Source organism: Mus pahari, chromosome 2 (genome assembly GCF_900095145.1).
Source record: "Mus pahari chromosome 2, PAHARI_EIJ_v1.1, whole genome shotgun sequence".
In the NCBI taxonomy this organism is placed as follows: Eukaryota; Metazoa; Chordata; class Mammalia; order Rodentia; family Muridae; genus Mus; species Mus pahari.
The window spans coordinates 83,183,227-83,203,853 of record NC_034591.1 but is presented as its reverse complement, the minus strand read 5'-3'; the positions used below and the strand labels follow the sequence as shown (position 1 = coordinate 83,203,853).

The 20,627-nt window shown below is 37.6% G+C and overlaps 1 protein-coding gene across 3 annotated transcripts in view; it reads right to left on the bottom strand.

Moving 5' to 3' along the window:
- Smarcad1 (SWI/SNF-related, matrix-associated actin-dependent regulator of chromatin, subfamily a, containing DEAD/H box 1) overlaps window positions 1-20,627 on the bottom strand; it is a 60,742-nt gene that overhangs the window by 20,269 nt on the left and 19,846 nt on the right. For all 3 annotated transcript variants that reach the window (XM_029534906.1, XM_021190210.2, XM_029534907.1), the window contains exons 6-10: window positions 18,709-18,800; window positions 13,393-13,494; window positions 12,037-12,118; window positions 10,133-10,521; window positions 4,005-4,204 (exon numbers count right to left, since the gene is read on the bottom strand). In XM_029534906.1, coding sequence (XP_029390766.1) covers window positions 4,005-4,204; window positions 10,133-10,521; window positions 12,037-12,118; window positions 13,393-13,494; window positions 18,709-18,800 — 865 coding nt within the window. The remainder of the gene's footprint in view (window positions 1-4,004; window positions 4,205-10,132; window positions 10,522-12,036; window positions 12,119-13,392; window positions 13,495-18,708; window positions 18,801-20,627) is intronic.

Genomic DNA, 20,627 nt, shown 5'->3' with positions numbered 1-20,627 from the left:
TTTGAGTCCTTACCAATGCTTTCTTTACTCATCACACAGATGTAAGGTTCACATTTCATGAAAATAAAATTTTGATAGGGGAGGAGTATTACAGTATTTATAAATGTATCTGAGGGCCACCATAACATGCCAACATACAGCCTATCATTTAAAAAACAAGGAATACTCTTCAACTAAAATTACAAAGTTTTTCATCACTAATATAAAGTTTAAAAGCTCTGGCAAAAGACTTCACACAATTTTTTAAATGTATTAAGTGAAAAGCATCCACTATACAGAAATATTCAAGGAATACTGACTTATTTGCAAGCACAACAAAGCCTGAGTAAAGCACTTTAATTAGATACTTGACTAAATTGCTTTATTAAATTGGGGAATTGGTTTCAAAAAATACATATTCATACATAAATGTGTATGTATATTCATGCATATATGTTCCTTGCTTGTTCTGCCTATATTGTGACTGTGTTGTTAGTACGACAAAACTGCTGCCTGAAACAGACTGGTTCTCCAAACACAAATAGACCAACCTAAAAGGATCAACGAAGATGTAGATAGGTTTAACAAAGCCAATTCAAACTACATTTACTATATAGGGATATGGCTTAATTGTTAAGAGTGCTTGCCTAGCATGCATAAGGCTCTGGGTAAAATCACCAGAACTAATTAAACAAATGAAGAAACAGAAAAAGACAAATGAAGAAATTAATATGACAAATTATTGCAATAGGTAGGCTATATTCTTTCTCTAGAAGGTGTTAGGTATTCAAACTTCCCTTCCACTTATTTTGACAATTTCCTAAGAATTTTAACAATTACATGTGAAGACCAATCATCCATTTACTTATAAGAATGTAGAAAGTGTTCAGAACTCTAATGTGCAATCTAACAAACATCTCTAGGCTGGAGGTTCTCCTAATTTCCACTGAGGGAAATGCTACTATATGATCTTCTGGGATCATAAAAGAAAAGCAATGGATTATTTGGAGGGTGCTTTTCTGCTGGGGGAAAAAAAGAATCCTGCCAGTCATAATTTCTTCAGTGTGAAATGAAGCATTTAAGAAAAGCTAGTTTCAATATTATTTTCAAAAGAGTGAAAGAAAGGAGAGACGCAGAGCTCCCAGGACTGCATCTAATGAGTGTGAAATGCAAAAGTGTGGAGCCAGAGAAGCTTGTTTGAAATGTTCCCCCACAAAGCCTAGATGCCATCCCATCAAAGTTCATGTCTTCTAAGAGTGCCATGGCGCTTCAAATGTTTAGTTATTTCAATAGATTTATTCAAGTTAAACTATTTGCACTGTCACGAGATCATTTGTCAAAGGTCTGAATTCCTGTTTAAAACTGGACACAAAGTCCCTCCTGTCAAACAAGGAATACATGAGTTTTGCTTGGTAAAGAAAGACAACCTACTGTATGCCTTCTCAATGAGAAGAGTTAAAATTTATCAATTCCATATCAACCACTAAAGTCTTAGAGATAGTTATAAGTATAGTAAGAAAAAACAAGGAAACTAAAACAGGATATACTGTCCAACACTTACTCTAAAATTTGAACTAATTAAGCTCAAATTTAATGCTACTGTTCCTTACATTTTAACTTTAAGCTACTTTTAACATGTTGAAATAATGAGTATGAATATGTAATGCTTTTGAAGTACACATGACAAATTTTATTTTTTAAAGATTTGTTTTTATTACTATATGTATGGGAGGACTAGAGTATTCCTGTGCCACAGAGGCAAACGAGGGCATCAAACCTTGGGAGCTGGATGGATTTGCAGTCATTTGTGTGCTGTCTGATGTGGGTGCTCAAGTCCTGTGAAAACAGCAGCACTCATAACAGCTGAGTCATCTCCCCAGTTCTGATATTTAATTTCTAACAGGAAGTTCTGAAATGTCTGTACCTCCAAAGGAAATTTTTCTCCTATTAAGAGAAACACCTAGCACTAACTGCTTCCTTGCCACAAAGGTTCTGCTCTGTTGAGAGAAAGGGCCAAGGGCTGGGGCTGGAGATATATACATATGTGTATGTATAAAAAGATACAAGTGAGTATGGCAGTTATTGTCTGGACAGTGTTTACCTCTGTAAGGCAATGATCATCTACAAGCTTTTCTACACCTACAGCTGCCAAGGCTGGCTAGTCCGCCAAGTAAATCGGGGCTACAACTCAGACTCTGCTCTAAGGAGAACTTAAAACTTCATTTCTCATTAAGTATTTTATTAAAAATAAAAAATGCCATGAAGAAACACATTAACATTTATAATTAAAATATGTCTTAAAAACCTTACTCTAAGGGAAAGGAGATTATTACCTGACCACACTATTTAGAAGAGAAATTTATGAATGTGGGTTGAGAGTTTTTAAGTGATGCAGTAAAGTACTCATTTTTAAACTCCGAGTTATGATAAAGTGGACTCAACTGGGAAAGTCTGGCAGAGTGAAGAACTCCCCACGTCCACGCTGAAGAACAAGCAGCAGCAGCAGCTCCAACTACACTTAGGAGAACTTGCTGACATAGTTCTGTCTATGCAACACACAAAGGGCTTGCTTCTTTTGTGGGAGCTGCATCACGTTTCCCTACACCACCACATAGCACCCTAGAAGGGCACAGAAAAGATTCGAGCTTACTATTAAAGGCCAATAATCATATCTTCTCTTTGCTTCATACTATGATTTTGAACTATTAACACAATGATCATCAGCAAATATGCTTTGATCATTAACTAAGAAAATTACCAGACATAGCTAAGGTAATTCAAACCCTAGTGCTAAAATACAAACACAAAATAAAAAAAAACTGTAAGAAATATTTTCAACAACAAAAAAGCATAAATATCATAAACAAACCTCCCTCTCTGTAAGACAAGTTTTTTTTGTTGCTGTTGTTGTTGTTTGTTTGTTTTTTAATCCCCCTGTGGCGCAAGCTTGCAATTCACAATGTAGCCCAGGCTGGCCTCAAACTGGGGATGATCCTCCTGCCTTGGCCACCCTGCTGGGATTCCAGGGGTGAGGCAGCATGCCTGGCTCTAATTAGCATTTACAATTGCATAAACACTGCATGCTGTACTTCTTTCACAATCTATTCCAACCAGTCCTTGATTTTTAGGGACGTGGGCTATTTTTATTGTTTTGCTCCACGAAAAGTATTTACAGCCAAGTGTGGTGGTCCATGGAGTACAACTACAAACTTAGCACTAAGTAGATGAGTCAGGAGAATTGCCATTAGTTTGAGACCAGAGTAGACTTCACAGTGAGCACTAAGCCAGCTAAGGCTATGTATGTATAAGAAGCCCAACTCAAAAACAAAAACAAAAACAAAAAAACAGAAACAAATGAAAAACAAGCAAATACCAAAATGAGCAACTGAATGTACTTCCTGAAAAGGAAGTATTCTGAACAAGTTTATATTTCCAAACCACTTAAAACTAAGCAAATTATTCAAAGAAATTCAAAATGTACTTTCTCCTACTACGACCCTCCAACACCATGTGCAGAATGCGCAACTACAAAATGCCACTTGACTATGCACTAATGGTTAGATGGTTGTGCATATTTAGTTTTTGCCAGGCCTTCTGGCAAGGTATTTTAATAAGTAGCACCTAGAAAACTGTGTACAGTTAGGGTCTGCTGTGTCCTCCTGAGTTGTTCCTAACCTCAAGGAGACTTCTCAAGGTGCTTAAAAAACATGAAGAACAAAATCGTCACTTACACAGCATGGCTAAAGTCATTCTTATTAGCCTCAATGGATCCACATAAAGCTATCTGATCCCAGCTAAGGAAGATAAAGATTATATAGGGCCACATAACAACACAATAGAGTAAAAGCCCCTGCTGGGGAAAGGAAAATATACTGGCATACCCCTGTGTGTCACTGAGAACCTTGGAGAATTTTCTTCTAACCTTAGTTACTGAATCACATTTGGTTTCCCTAACCACAATGCAAATAAAAGTTGAGATACTTTATACAAGTAAGATCAAAATAACTGTAATCAGTGAATGATACCTTTGGTTTAGAAGGGAGGGCTGTTCTATGTTCCATCCACCTCCATTTCCGGTGAGCATTGTAACTTGTTTGGTCAATTTATTTGAAATGTCCTCACATTTGTTCATAAGTCTTATAACTACATCCCTTTCTTGAATTACCGTTTTGCAATTCCATATCAAATCTTCAGATAGGCCATTGATTTTAGACATCTTTGTAAACTGTGGCATAAAAAGAAAAATAGTTAAACAGTTCAAATCTAGCAGGCAAAATGTAAGTTCTTTTCTAGTTAATTAATTAAAGGTTTTGTGCCATGACTCAGACTCCCCTCAAAACTGTAACCTTCTCACCTCTGCTTCCAAACAGAGGGTAGCAGGAGTGCACAACCACACTAGGCAGCCAAATCCAAATTCTTTGTTTGAGGGGAGACAAGTTTGTAAAGCCATCAAGAAGTGCTGAGTAAACTGGCTTTTCATGTCCACATTTGAATTCTTTTTTTTTTTTTTCGTTTCCACATTTGAATTCTTATGTGTTTCACTGACATACTGCCACTTCAAACATGTCTTACTTTACACACAGAAATACATACTCAAATTTATTATAAAGTTTATTGATACTGACAGCAAATGTTTCCTTATATTGAAAATATTAAGTTTACATATTTCCTTGTACGGGAATGGTTCTGCCGGGCATGGTGGCGCACGCCTTTAATCCCAGTGCTCGGGAGACAGAGGCAGGCGCATTTCTGAGTTCGAGGCCAGCCTAGTCTACAAAGTGAGTTCCAGGACAGCCAGGGCTACACAGAGAAACCCTGTCTCGGTGGGGGGAGGGGGGGAAGGAATGGTTCTGATGCGTTGATTTAATCAGAAATCTGCTAGTACTGCTGCTAAAGATACTTGTCCCCAATTGGTTTTTACTGATCAATAAAGATGCCAGCATTCAATGGATGGGAAAGGGGAGACAGAGCAAGACCCTTAGAGTTGCCCAGGCTAAGAGGGAAAGAGAAGAACGCCATGACCAGGGGGAGAGAGCCGGAACAGAATTAGAGCTACAAAAGGGATATCAGCCAAAATGTAGGTATAAAGAGAAAGCCTTCCCCAGGCTGCTCAGAAGCATTTTGGGCAGCAGAGACCAATGGGCCTCAGAGGGTAACAGGGCAGCAAAGGTAAGGCTATTTAGGCTATTTAGCTAGGAGTAAAGGGAAAGCATGCTAGCCACGGGAGGCTTAGAAGTGACCAGCCATGAGCTAAAAGCATATTAGAAATAAGCTAATGTGTGTGTCTTTCATCCACAGATCCAAAGATGAAACAGTGCAGCCCACCCAGGGGCACAAGTAAAAACTTACCACTACATTTCCTATCTATTAATTTTCCCCCTAAAAGCTTAGCTTTACCCATTAGTAAACATAATAGCAAAATAGACTATAGGGCTAAACTCACTTCCATTTCTGTCACTGACTACTGAATATTAAGAATAACTGGAAGATGTATCAAAGTACAACCCTGCAGATTTAAAAAACAAAACAAAACAAAACAAAACAGGTATCAGCCAGGCAGTGGTGGCGCACGCCTTTAATCCCAGCACTTGGGAGGCAGAGGCAGGTGGATTTCTGAGTTCAAGGTCAGCCTAGTCTACAAAGTGAGTTCCAGGACAGCCAGGGCTACACATAGAAACCCTGTCACGGAAAACCACAAAACCAACTATAATATAGCACTTGTGTAAATGATTGTGTGTGAAACTTTAAAAGAATGTAAAGAATGTTTTCAAAGAGACCCTGAATAAGACAAAACCTATACCCTAAAGAACAAAGCCCAAATTTTCTTATGCAAAGGATAAAAAGGCTCAGTAAACTTGGCAGCCGAGAAAAAAGAGAAGGGATGGGTAGACCCTGGAACTGAAGTACCTCTCTCCTGCCACAATGTGTCACTCTTGCAAAACAAATGCTTTTGGATTTTTTTTTAAAAGGAGGAAATTGTTTAAAGGTAAATTTCTAAAATTATGTAATTTCTAATGAAGAAACAGCTCCAGGACAGTCTTACTTGTTATTACACATAGCTGGCAGCAGCTATATGTATATGGCAAACTACTCAGAATCCATTTGTAATTTTTAAAGAAGTTTATCAAAGGGCTAGAGAGATGGCTCAGTGGATAAAAGTACTGACTGCACTTCTAGAGGTCCTGAGTTCAATTCCCAGCAACCACATGGTGGCTCACAACCATCTGCAATGGGATCCAATGTCCTCTTCTAGTGTGTCTGAAGAGAGCTACAGTGTACTCACATACATTAAATATATTACGAAGGTAATAGGGGACTTTCAGGATAGCATTTGAAATGTAAATGAAGAAAATATCTAATAAAAAATTGGAAGAAAAAAAGGAGGAGGAGGAGAAGAAGGTGTTTATCAAACTTGTATAAATTAAAACAACACCCCAGTACAGTAATCTTAAAAAGCAATGAAAGCCCTCTATCTCAAAGAAAGAAATAATCATAGTCAGGTGTACTGATGCACACCTTTAATCCCAGGACTTGGGAGGCAGAGGCTGGTTGATCTCTGTGAGTTCAAAGCTAACCTGGTCAACAAAGTGAGTTCCAGGACAGCCAGATCTAACAGAGAAACCCTGTCTCAGAAAAAAAGATAAAAACCAAAAAACAGAAATAAACAAAAGAAAAAGAAAACAGAAAGAACCATTTCAGTGTCTAAGATGAAATGAAGACAGGCATTTTATAGGGTTAAACAAAGTGAAAACAGGGACCAGTTCTGCAAATCACTAGAAGACCAAGCAGCACTGGCAGAACAAAGCACTAGACAGAAGCTGGCCTGCTGGGGCAACGTTAATACCTCATTTTCTCTCAACACTGAAAGAGATAGGCATCTAAAGATGGTAGGTAAATATTTATGAAGCAACCTATTCATAAATACTATACTGAGCAATATAAATACACATGCTTTTTAATGAAGTATGTTTTATTTTAAGACAGAATCTCCTGTAGCCTAATATGGCCTAAAATTTGTCCTGTGGCCAAATAGAACCGAGAAATTCTGATTCTCCTGTTTCTAGCTCCCAAGTGCAGTGATTACAGGTGTGTGTCACCATGCCTGATTTATTTGGTGTTGAACCATGGGTTTCATGTGCGCTGGGAAAGCCCTATGACAATTGAGCTATACCTTCCATAAATAATGCTCTAATTAGCATATAAAAGTACAATTAAAAACACAATAGTACCCCTATGTCTCTGATACTAGGCTGGAAAGACAAATACATTCAGCAAGTAGTTGCTGAACTAATACCATCAATTATGAACTTTGCCAATAAAAATTCCACTTTCCCTACTTTAACAAAACTGAATTTTCAACTAATAATATTTTTGGCTTGTTACACTGCAAAGGCTGCTATACTTAACGCTGTAGTTTACTTACAATTAGCACATAAAGTATTACTATTTTAAAAAAAAAAAAAAAACTTTGGGTAAAAGAAAGAAACCAAGAAAATCTAACATTATTGAAATCACAATACAAGGACAAAAAAAAAATGAATAAAACTACAAACATAAATCCTCTCAATTCACATCTTTTAAATAATCACTTTTTTTCCTCAAATAAAATGAAGGTGATTACATTGAAAACATTTTAACTTAAGAAAAAGGAGGGAGAAAAATCCTCTGGAAAGAAAATTAGAGCAATACAGAAAACTGCAAGCTCAGGATTTAGAATTATTATATTATTAAATGGTTAATATTATGCAAGTTCATTATATATAATGTGAATCAGATTTATATTATATTATATATCTAAAGCTTTAATGAAAACCAATAATCTACAACTTTTTCAAAGTCTGGTTTAAAGGTGTGACACTAAGATTTTTACATTCAAGTTGCATTTTTGATCAAATATTTATGAATTTACATTTACTCATACACTGTTAGGCAGTCTTTAACACTAAACTTCAACAACCACTTTAGGAACTGAAAGGTTTAAGAATGCTGTCCTAAATCTGTAATTTCTTGTCATTTCATTTAGCTCTGTGTAACACAATTAAAACTTCAAATGTCACAGTAATTTCTCAGTGCAGCATAGGGGTATTTTTGCTTTTGTTTGCTTTAACATTGAATATATTATCACATTATTAATTAAAAAGGGCAGTGAGTTATATAGCTTTTGTAGAAATATATATTGTTTTGTTAATAATTTCACTAATATATTAAATTACTTTATAATCCAATACACTCAAAATGCTGGCTCCTAAAAAGAAGCAAAAATGTCTAAGGAAGTTAAAGTTTTAGGCTTAGAGATTTACCTGTCTAATTATCAATTTGCAATAGCTTATTTATACACTTTACTTGGGATAACAAAACATTGTACTCAGTGAAATAATCCGTCTACTTTCAAGATACTTTTTCACTACTTCATAAAATGTTCAACGTTAAGATGAGTTGGCTAGGACAAACAATATGGTCTTTATGTTCAATTTCTTGAAGGAAAAAGAAGTCAGGAGACTTAGTAAGTAATGCATAATCTCCAAATTCATGTCAAGACTGATATAAACTCTGCCAATTAATTAAGGAAATATGTCTTGTCCATGTTAAGTTGCTGAAGATTTTTTAAAACATCTGGCACATAAACCTTGGTAAAACTGTATAATCTGCTTTTATTATAAGCTATCTGGGCAAGTAGTTACAGTGACTACACAAACTAGTACAGATAACTGCACCCCTTATTAAATACATTAAAATCCTAACAAGCCTGAGCAACCCAACCTATAATAACACAAGAGACCATTAAAGATTAAAGGAAAAATAAAACAGGAGAAAAGAAGAAACAGAAAGCCCTTCAGCAAATACCTCAACAAATCACTCAGGCGAAGCCAAACAAGTTTTGAAAGGATCTGCTTTGACAGATGTTCTCTAGAAAAGCATGCGCTTGGGGCAAAACGAAAGGTTTTAAGTCTAGTTACATGTCTTTTTCTTCTTCTTCTTCTTCTTTCCTTGCAGTTCTGCTGGGCTAGTATTTTCTGAATGCTGAAATGCTTTAAGTTTTAAATGCTTTAAGCTTTCTGAAAACTGCTGTGCAGAGACCACCCTCACCAACACACTGAGACATTTATCCAGGTCATTCATGCTCATTTAGGTTTGTTATAGGTACAATATTAGTCACAAATGCATGCATCTACACTCCACAGCACAAGGACTAAAACTCCGAAACCTCCACAAAGCTGCAAGAGCTGCCTCCTCTCTCCAAGCTGTACATAACCATCCATATTGCTTTGCTTGGAGGGCCTAAACACGAGCCATGAATAGAGCCCCACATTTCCATGAAAGTTGAAAATTCTAAAACGCAAAAGCGTATTCGTAGGAATAATATTTGATAACTGTTGAGATTTAGAAAACTCAAAAAGCAGGTATTTTAGATAAAACTCATTCACAGGAAGTCAAAAACCAGAAAATGATCGTGCAAAGTGTACTCACCAGACAGAGCTCATGCCTTTCTTTCGCCTACACTTGAATTCTATGCTTCCACAACTTTGCTATTTTTCCAATTAAAAATGCTGCAGCTTGCTACACTCCATCAAATGGCCACGTTGTTTAACCAGGAGAAACATGTTAGAAACTGAGCTGTCACATTTAGAAGAAAAAGAAAATAAACACCTGCCTCTTTGTGGGGAAGCATAAAGCACTCAGGCTGGCATGTGGGCCATGGAACGCATCTGGCCGCTGCTACTGCTCTGCAAGCAGTTGTAGTCAAATATCTGCCACATTCTTGCCTTCTGCATGGTGTCTCAGCAGTAACAGATCAGAACTGGCTAGCAAACAACTCCTTCTCAAAAGTAAGCTCTAATTTCTTCTTCTCCAGTGAAATGAACCAAGTTTCTATGCAAAAGGATGAGTGACAGCATTCCCAGCCAATCAGCTTGGGTTTTTTCAGGAAAATCACCCCTTAATTCATTCAAAATTAGGTCATATGACACTATTTGAAATACTATTGGCTTACAATGAAAGTAATGTTTGACTCTACACAGGAGAAGGCCACCCATCTATGCTTTCCTGGGCTGAAGACAATCTGACTATAAACGGTACTGTAAATTAAAACACAGAGACAGACACACAGATACACACACACACACACACACACACACACAAACACACGCCTTACCAGAACTTCCCAATTATTAAAGGGCCGGAGTTCTGTTATTTTCTGAGCCTTTTTCTGAGAACACTTAGGAATCAAAGTCAGCTCAGCAATTGAAGAAACTTGAAGGAAGTGAAGAATTTTGCCTTTATAGCCGTCCTCCATCACTTCTTCACAACTGCTGTAGTCTTCATCCAGTGAGCTCCCAGCATCAGAACCTGAATCATACTCAGAGTCCTCTACGGCTTTCTTAGGATTAAATACATTTTTCTTACGTTTCTTGTTAAAGCCATTTTGTGGTTTCACGGAAATTTTCTGTTTCATCTTTATTTTAGTTGCATTTTTAGAATAATTTTGATTCCTTGCAACTTCTTTTCCATTTGTAACCTCACTTTGTGAAGCACACTGCACATCTGTGTACAAAAAAATACAAAAGTTGTAACTTAGAAATATATAAATTAAATATAAAACATAAGATGGTAAACAGAGTAAGAGTATATAAACATTACATTTTCCTTGTGAATACTGAATTCAACCATAACTTCCTGTCAAATCTGAACACATATTAACAGTAATATAAAACATACATTAATAATATAAAACAGAATTTAAAGCTATCAATAAGCTAGAATGACATTTCAAAAGTAAATGGCAACTTCCTTTTAAACATAAATCTGCTTTCTAAGCAAGCATCCTGAGGATACAGACAACAGCTACATGTGCACCAACTGCCAAAAGGAACAAAGGAGTCCAGGTCACATTGCAGCCTGACAGAAGTGGCAGGGCAGTGTAAAAGCATTTTTCCTATCACTGTGACGACTAATTTAACATCATTTTAACATTACTTAAATATATTATCTCAAAGTGCCACTCCTCTCTATTTAATTGAAATCTAAGCTTCCTGTGAATGAAGGTAGTTTTCTTACATTATATTCATAAGAAAATAGGTACTAATAAAGGATACATATATACTATTGGCCCTGGCCTGTGTCTGTGGGCTCCAAACTGATGGCTCCAACAAGCCATATAAAAATACATTAGAAAAGGAACTGGATATACACTGAACATAAAATTGTTTTCATCCCTGTTCCCTACACAAGATAGGAACAACTTGCACAGCATTTATGTCCTATCGGGTGCGGTAAGTAATCTCAAGATGGCTTGAAGGTGACGTTGGGAAATGGTGTATATAGGTCCTATGCAAATATCATGCCACTTCACACAAAGAACTTGGATGCCAGTTAATTTCTAGTATCAGTGTAGGCCCTGAACAAACCTACAGGTAAAGAGTGTGCTTTATTTAAAATTTTTATTTTCTATTTATTCAAAGAACCTTCAGAGTTTAATTATTATATGTTCATGCATTGCCCATGTAAAAAACTTAATTGAATAAATTAAGTAAAATTTAAAAACTAAAGTCACTGTGCTGAACTTTAAAAGCTCTTTATAATTATAAAATGCTTAAGTCTATTTACTTTTTAGTTAGAAACATCTCTAAATCTCTAAACCAAACTTTGTGTCCCCCACCCACCACTCTCTGCAGTTCGGAGCTCTATTATGGACTGGGAGACTGTCCCTCCAGGGTGATGACACTCTTGCGTTCTTAAGGCTAATGTTTTCCAAATTCATGCAAGTGCAGGCTAATAAGCAACCAACTGTAAGATCCATCCTAGAGTGACAGATGTCAACATGTAAACAACTGAACAAGAGAATTTAAATGTTGTCTTCAGAATCAGAAAAGATTATATGAGAAGAAAAAGTTATGAACTGTCTTGGTTATTACTGTAGTGAAGAACAAATCAAAATATTTGAGAATTCATCCTTTAGAACATTTTACAACATTATTCCTTGAATCACTTTCAAGTCAGTAGCTGGCAGGCTCTCTTCTACAGTAGGACCTGGGACTGAAGGAGCCCATCACTGATTACCTTGATCTTCTGCAAACACTTTCAGAGACTCCAAGGCTTCTGTGTACATCCATTCGTGCTCCTTAAGCACTTCTCTTAATTCCTGAAAGTAAGTTATTTTTTCTGTTAAAAACGTGAAGTTAACAATACATAAAAAGTTATGCTTTTAAAATGTAATCACTGAAAAATAAATTTATATCACAATCTTTGTTTTTATTTTGAGACAGGGTCTCACTATATAGCATTGTCTGTCCTCAAACTCTATATAGACCAGGATGGCCTTGAGCTCATAGAAATCCACCAGCCTCTGCCTTCCAAGTGCTATAATTAAATGTGTGAGGCACCTCCCCGAGTACTGCCACTGTTATAGTGATACTTTATACAGCCTTCCTGTTTAACTTCACCTTACAAATAAAATACAGTGTTCAATGGGGATGGGAATGCGACATTTTTTCCTCTTGCCCAATCCCCCTTGCATAACAGGGATGCTTCAGTATATGCAACTTAACACATCTCTGGGGGAGTCCTCTGTGTATATGTGGCAAATGTGCTCTATCCCAACTGAAAACATGCAGATGTAAAGCATGTAAAGGATGAGTCTAACAAGACTGTATATTGTTCACTGGAATTCAGATGGATTGCCTGAGTACAAAAAGAACACATCCATGAAAATGTAAACATTTCCCATAGGTTAAAAAAAAGTATATGTGGGCTGGAGAGATGGCTCAACGGTTAAGAGCACTGACTGTTCTTCCAGAGGTCCTGAGTTCAATTCCCAGCAACCACATGGTGGCTCACAACCATCTGTAATGGGATCTGATGCCCTCTTCTGATGTGTCTGAAGACAGCTATAGTGTACTCATTAAAATAAATAAATCTTAAAAAAAAAAAAAGTATATGCTTCAATAAATACACAGCAATGAGAGAGAGAGAGAGAGAGAGAGAGAGAGAGAGAGAGAGAGAGCAAACAACATGAGTCATTAGTGAACCTGAACAGTTTTATGTAACTGGAAAAGAAGACAATCTTTATGGAGCATTAAGACACTGAAATGTAATACTTTAAAATTCTTACAACCAAGTTCAAGAGTGAGGACATAATGGAGGGGGTCAGGACAGCTTTTTAGACTCAAGGATTCACAATTTTACTATGATGATGTTTATTATGATGCCATTTATAATGCTGACACCGCAACTAGCAAGCATAGTAAATAATTAAAGTAATTAGCAAGTAGTTAAAATATTCATATATAATACTAACCAGAGTATACAATTCAAAAAATATAAAGCTCACCTTAATTTTGCAAACAGTTTAACTCAAACACCATTAAATAGTACAAACATATAAGTACACAAACATTTGAACAATTCTCTTCTTACCTGTTTATCAAAATTTGGGAATTCCTTTTGCAATTTCAACACAATACTTTCTTGCTTTTCCCAGTTGCTGCTGGCTTCTGCAGACTCCTTTGATTCTTCTCCCTATGGGGCAGGGAGGAGGGGAAAAGGAAAAGAGGGAAACAAATAAGATCAAGTCTTCCCCACTTTCCTTTATATTATCTAGTAATAGAGCTGCTACACTTCTCTTTTAATTGCCAAAGAAGAAATCATGATTATTATTCTCTGGCACAGAGGACAAGATGACACTCTATAAGAACACAGGCAAACCAAGTGCTATGGAAGCACTGGGGCATAAAACCTATGGGAATGGTTGTACCTTACCTGCACAGGGCTCTGGGTTGTCACCAACACTGCAGATAAAAACAAGCTATGTGCACTGACAACAAAAGGAAGAGGATCACATGCCAAAAGGTGATTTAGTGGGTTGGTATACAGTGCGCTTCACAGCTACAAGTCTATTTGGAAGCATCACAGGTAGTAAGACTTTAGAGCAGAAGAAAAAAATTTAGTTTGGAGAAAATATTTCAAAACCCTCAGAAACTACACTCATACCAACAGTTTCACTTAGCATTAGTGAACCCGAACTTATTCATATTATCTGAGAAACAGAACAAAGATCATGGAACATTGCACTCCATGAGGGCATTGAATCTCTAACAATCACTTTAAAGATTACAGAAGCCGGGCATGGTCGCCCACATCTTTAGTCCCAGCACTCTGAGTTCCAGGACAACCAGGGCTACAGAGAAACTCTGTCTCAAAACAAAAGACTATAGATGAGAGATAAACAACAGCCATGTGGTCAAACAGGTGTTTGCTACAAAACATTTCCAAACCTCAGTCATACTGGAGGGTCTGTGCTTAGGTTGGTATGTGTGTGTATAGGTATAGGTGCAATGCTGATGTGCACATGGAGGCTGCAATTTGACAGCCGTGTTCTCCTCAGGCACCCTAGACCTTTGTTAACACAGGTACTCCTCACTGAACCTAGAGCTCAGCAACTGGCTTAACTGTCTGGATAACAAGCTCCAAGACTGGCCTGTCTCTGATTCCTGGGACTGGGCTTACAGAGGCATACCATTGCATAGAGCTTTTTATGTGGATACTAGGGATCAAAATTCAGGTTCTCATGCTTATGTGGAAAGCATCAGTGCTGTGCCAACTGAGCCATCTCCCCAGACCCCCTTGGTTCATCTTTTCAAAGATTTGTATTAGGCTAGGTGTAGTGGCATAGGCCTTTAATCCTAGCACCTGAAAGGCAGAAGCAGTGGGATCTTTGTGTTCAAGGCCAGCAAGTTCTACAGAAGGAGTTCCAGTACAGTAAACTGCAATTAAAAGTTGTTCTGAGCCACCAAACATGGTACTGGGAACCAAACTTGGGTATCTAAAAAGCAGCATGTGCTATTAATCAATGAACAATCTCGAGATAGGTTTCTCCGGTAGCTCTCATGGCTGACTGACCATGGACAGCATTCAGGATGACCCTGAACTCCTGATTATCCTAGCTTCACCTACCAAGTGGTATAGGGACAGAGGCTCTAGCTACCACAGTTCAGTTTATTCTTCTGTACTGGCTAATTTTGTGTCAACTTGACACAGCTGGAGTTATCACAGAACAGGAGCTTTAGTTGAGGAAATGCCTACATGAGATCCAGCTGTAAGGTATTTTCTCAATTAGTGATCAAGGGGGAAAGGCCCCTTGTGGGTGGGACCATCCCTGGGCTGGTAGCTTTGAATTCTATAAGATAGCAAGCTGAGCAAGCCAGGGGAAGCAAGCCAGTAAAGAACATGCCTCCATGGCTTCTGCATCAGCTCCTGCTTTCTGACCTGCTTGAGTTCCAGTCCTGCATCCTTTGGTGATCAAAAGCAGTATGAAAATGTAAGCTGAATAAACCATTTCCTCCCCAACTTGCTTCTTGGTCATGATGTTTGTACAGGAATAGAAACCCTGACTAAGACATCTTCCTTTGCTTTAAAAATATTTCAAATGTCTATCAATGAAGAATGAAACAAACTATGGCAGGAAAGAGGGGAACAATGTGGCATAGCCATTAAATAGAAAATTCAATTCCATCACTCTGGAGGCTGAGGTAGTAGGACTACCATAAATTCAAGGTGGAGCTGGAGAGATGACTCAGCGGTTAAGAGCACTAACTGCTCTTCTAGAGGTTCTGAGTTCAAATTCCAGCAACCACATGGTGGCTCACAACCATCCATAATGAAATCTGATGCCCTCTTCTGGGGTGTCTGAAGACAGCTACAGTGTACTTACATAAAATAAATAAATGATTTAAAAAAAATAAATAAGCCGGGTGTGGTGGCGCACGCCTTTAATCCCAGCACTCGGGAGGCAGAGGCAGGCGGATTTCTGATTTCGAGGCCAGCCTGGTCTACAAATTGAGTTCCAGGACAGCAAGGGCTATAAAGAGAAACCCTGTCTCGAAAAACCAAAAGTTAAAAAAAATAATAAATAAATAAAATAAATAAACTTATTTTTAAGTTCAAGGTAAGCCTAGACTTACTAGAGTATAAGGCTTGCAAGAAATAAAAACTGCATGTCATTGCTTGGATAAATCTTCAAAGATGGCACAAAAATGGTTGTATATTTATAAAAGAAATATCTAGAGTATACAATCCAGAGATGGAGAAGGCATACTGATTGACATAGGCCACAGAAATGAAGAAATAAGACCTTATTTTTGATTGCATCCTGCCATCATTGACCAATGAAAACATCTAGAGATAGATAGGCAAGGTCAGAAAGCACAACACTGGGAACGTCCTAAGTGTATTAAACTGTCTATACTAAAAAGTCAATTTTATGCTATGTGAATTTCTCCTCAATAAAGTAAGATATGGAGCTCGGTGGGGTGAGTGAGAGCTTAACATGTACAAAGCTTTGTTTGGATCACATCTTCAAAAATAAACAACTGTTGGGGGGTGTTTTTGTGCACTGTGTATTCAAATGATGACTTCTATACCCCAGAGATCTGGTGGCAGTACCAATTTTGGTACTGTCATTATTATGAAGCATAGCCTAATTGGTCAAATAAAGAGCTAAATAGCCTATAGCTGAGTGGGAGAGAAAAAGGTGTTCTCCATCACCTGATTGGCCAAATAAAGAGTTAAATAGCCTATTAATGGGTGGAAAAGGAAAATGTGGGACTTCCATGCCCTGATAGTTAGAGAGGTCTCAGGTGGAGCCCAGGGGAGGCACCATCTGGACAGGAATGACAGAGGGGCCAGTGAGACTAAGATTGCAAGTAACAACCACCTGGCTAGATGTAGGCCAGGCCAACACTGTCAGGTTATAATAGCTCAGAATCTGTCCAGCTACGGTGCCTACAGCTTTTAGTAAATATTCAGAACAAAAGCAGGCCTAGAAAAGTCCCTACTTTTACATTGAATTGAAAGCAATGAAAGCCCTCCAAAAGCAGACATCTGGACAAGTTTTTGGAATGAAATGTATGAGAGCACAAATGAAAGAGTCGGCAAGAAATGGCTGCCTTGCCTGTTGTTTGTGTTTCCTCTAGGACCCCATGCTTCTATCAGCTAGAGTAGTCACTGTTTGCTGAAAATATCCAATGGTTTTAGTGAGTCTGAACCCAAAAATTCTCTCTCAGCGGTCCCAAAAGTCATGATTTAATCTTAGGGTTGTTTTTCTAGCACTAGCTAGAATACATACTAATCAATGGCAGAAAGCACACATTCGGCCCATAAATCACTAAATAGGAAAAAACAAATTATAAGTCCTAAAAGTTGCTCTTCTGACTCAAAAAATGATCACAATCTGCAGTTCCTATGGTAAATGCAGAGAATAAAATTATCAACCCAGCCCAACGTAATACATATCCTTGGCTCACAGAAAAATTGGATGGGTTTTTTTGGAGAATTTGTTCAGAGTTACATAAATAAACCAAGATAACAATTCCAATTGTAGCTGCTATTCCAAACTTGAGGTTTTAACTAAAACCTGCCTCAGCCTCCCAAATGATGGGATTACAAACACTTCCATTCACAAGCTTTTTAAACTACACAATGGTCCCATACTTCATGATTTACAGGACATGATTTACATATGTTTTCTGCTGCTGTTAAGTGTGTGTTCTAGCTATGATTTTGGTCATACTAGGGCTAGAACTAAGGGCTATGGACATATTAACAAACATTCTACCACTGAGCTATAGTTTCAATTCCATTTATTATGCCTTGTCCTTATTGACACAATGCCTTTTATTTTTAGACAGATTGTTACACTGAATATATGGCCGAGGTTGACCCTGAAATTCTAGCCATCCTGTCATTTCTTTCTGAGTACTAAAATTACAGGCCTACACCTCCAAGCTGACACAAAAGCATTCTACCAACTGAGCTGTACAACCCCAGCCTGCAACGGGCTATCTTATAGCAGTTGTTTATCTTTAGGAGTTCTAAGAGTTATACTTTGTAATTCAAGTTTTTAGTTTTTTACTGTCTTCTTCATTTGGTCAGTAGGCTGAGTTTAGCTTCTTAGGGCTGTCCAAGTACTAACCCTAACAATTCTTCAACCAGTATTTATAGCTTCCCTCCATAACTGGAGCAGGGGACTATCCCTAAAGCTGTTGTCTATCTCTGGAATATATTCCCCTAACTGGGCTGCCCTGTCTGGCCTCAGTGAGAAAGGATACACACAGCCAAGGAGAAACTTGATGTACCAGAGTAGGGGGATAGGCTGGGAGGGGTGAGGGAGAGGGTTCTACCATCTCAGAGGAGAGGGGGAGGACCAGCAAGGAGGCATTGATCAGAATGTAAAGTGAATAAAAAAAATTGACAGCTATGGGAAGTTATTTATGACCACATAAAGGAAACAACAAACTTTAAACATGGTTTACAGAACAGCTGGTAGATTACTAGCATGGCACAAAGAACTACCATAGTACAGAATCTCTTAGGAGCTGGAAAAAGAGACGACAGACACTGTCTGACATCCAAACATTCAGCATAGCCTTTCATTTTATTTATTTTGAGAATTTATTTATGTTTATGGTGAGTTTTTCACCTGCATGTATGCACCACATGCATACAGTTGTACTGCCTACTGAAGCCAGAAGAAGACATTGGATCCTCTGGAAGTGGAGGTACTGAGGTTTGTGAACATCCATGTTTGGAACTGAACCTACGTCCTCTAAAAGAGAAGCCAGTGTTCTTAACTTTTGAAACCTACATTCACCATACTAGTTAGGGTTAGGGTTAGGGTAAGCTAGTCCCACACTCAACATAGTCTAATTCCGATGCAGCAATTCAAATGTTACTTACACGATCCCCTCGTGGCTTTTTTAAAGACTGATCATCATTAACTTCATCCTCCTCAGAAGAAGAAGATAATTTTCTTTTCCTGGGTCCACCACCTTTTTAAAAAGAGAAGCACATTCAGATTTTTCACAGAAATAACAAGAATCAATTCAAACCAAAAGTAAAGGTGTACTGTATGGATATAGCTGCCAGACATAGGAGCTATTATACTACAGCCATGTAAGTAGATTAAAGGAAAGTAAAGACTCTCCACAGTCTTTCCAAAGGGAAGTCAATCTTACATTGCACTTAAAAAATATTGTATTGCTGGTGCTAAATATTCTTTCTTCTGTCTGACAAGTAACTCTACTGAGTAATACTGAGACTATGACATCTCACCAATGACTGTTCAAAAGACACTCATCGGGCTGGTGAGATGGCTCAGCGGTTAAGAGCACTGACTGCTCTTCCGAAGGTCCTGAGTTCAAGTCCCAGCAACCACATAGTGGCTCACAACTACCCGTAATGAGATCTGACACCATCTTCTGATGTGTCTAAAGACAACTACAGTGTATTTACATATAAGAATAAATAAAGCTCATATACATAATAAGTAAATAAATAAATCTTTAAAAAAAAAGACACTCATCAAGTGTAAGCTATCAGAACAGCATCACTGATACGAGTAAATAAGCATCTACTACATATTAAGCTTTATGCAAGGCCTTATATAAACTTCTTTTTCACTTCCTTTCCATAAAAAACCTGCAAAGGGTAATTTTTTCACCAATTATAAATATAGATACAAAATGTACTATATTTGATTTTTTTTAACCTATAGTAAAGTACACTTATTCAAAGCAAGTACATACATGACAGCTCTGAAGTTCTTTAAAACTTCACAATGTGATGGTTCCAAGAGAAAAGTGAATCTTGATTTTCTATAGACTAACATGATAGTATGATTCCTGATTTTCTACAGACTAGCAATCATGTCAGTATGAATCCTTAATGTTTCCTCTTGTTTTTTTTCACAATTCATCTATACTTTATACACAACAATTTTTCAGTATCTGCTTTGGGGGATGGGATTTTGGGGTGTTGAGACAGGGTTTTCCTGTGTAAAAGTCCTGTCCTGAAGCTCTCTTCATAGACCAGGCTGGCCTTGAACTCACAGAGATCTGCTTGCCCTCTGCCTCCTGTGTGCTAGGATTAAAGGCATGTACCACCATGCCCAGCAACAGAATCTACTTTTAAAAGGAAAAATTAAAACAACCTTACCACACACATAATTGGTAGATTTAAGTAAACACTGATGTTTAATATTTTACTCATAAAAAAGTTTCAAGCTAGTTTCTGTTATTTAATATGCATGTTTAATTTTTACCTAAAAAGAAGATATAACTGGAATGTTCTCTCTGACAATACCAATAAATTCTTATTTTTTGTTTCATCAAGTAAAACATGGAGTTATATACATAATCTTTTAAACTCAGTATGTGGGGTCCAGTAGTTAAGATCTCTGAAACCCACAATGATAACATAATGGCTCATAGACTTTGTAACTCCAATTCTAGGAGTGCCCTCTCTGACCTATGGGCACCAGGTACACAAGTGGTACATAGACATACATGCAGGAAAAATACCCATTTACACAAAAATAAATAAATATATACGTGTGTGTGTGTGTGTGTGTATGTGTGACAAAAAACCCATAAAATACATAACTGAAAAATTTTCAGCTTAAAAGCAACTTCCTGCCGGGCATGGTGGCACACGCCTTTAATCCCAGCACTCGGGAGGCAGAGGCAAGCAGATTTCTGAGTTCAAGGCCAGCCTGGTGGTGTACAAAGTGAGTTCCAGGACAGCCAGGGCTATACAGAGAAATCCTGTCTCGAAAAAACAAAAAAACAAAAAAACAAAAAACAAAAAACAAAACAAAG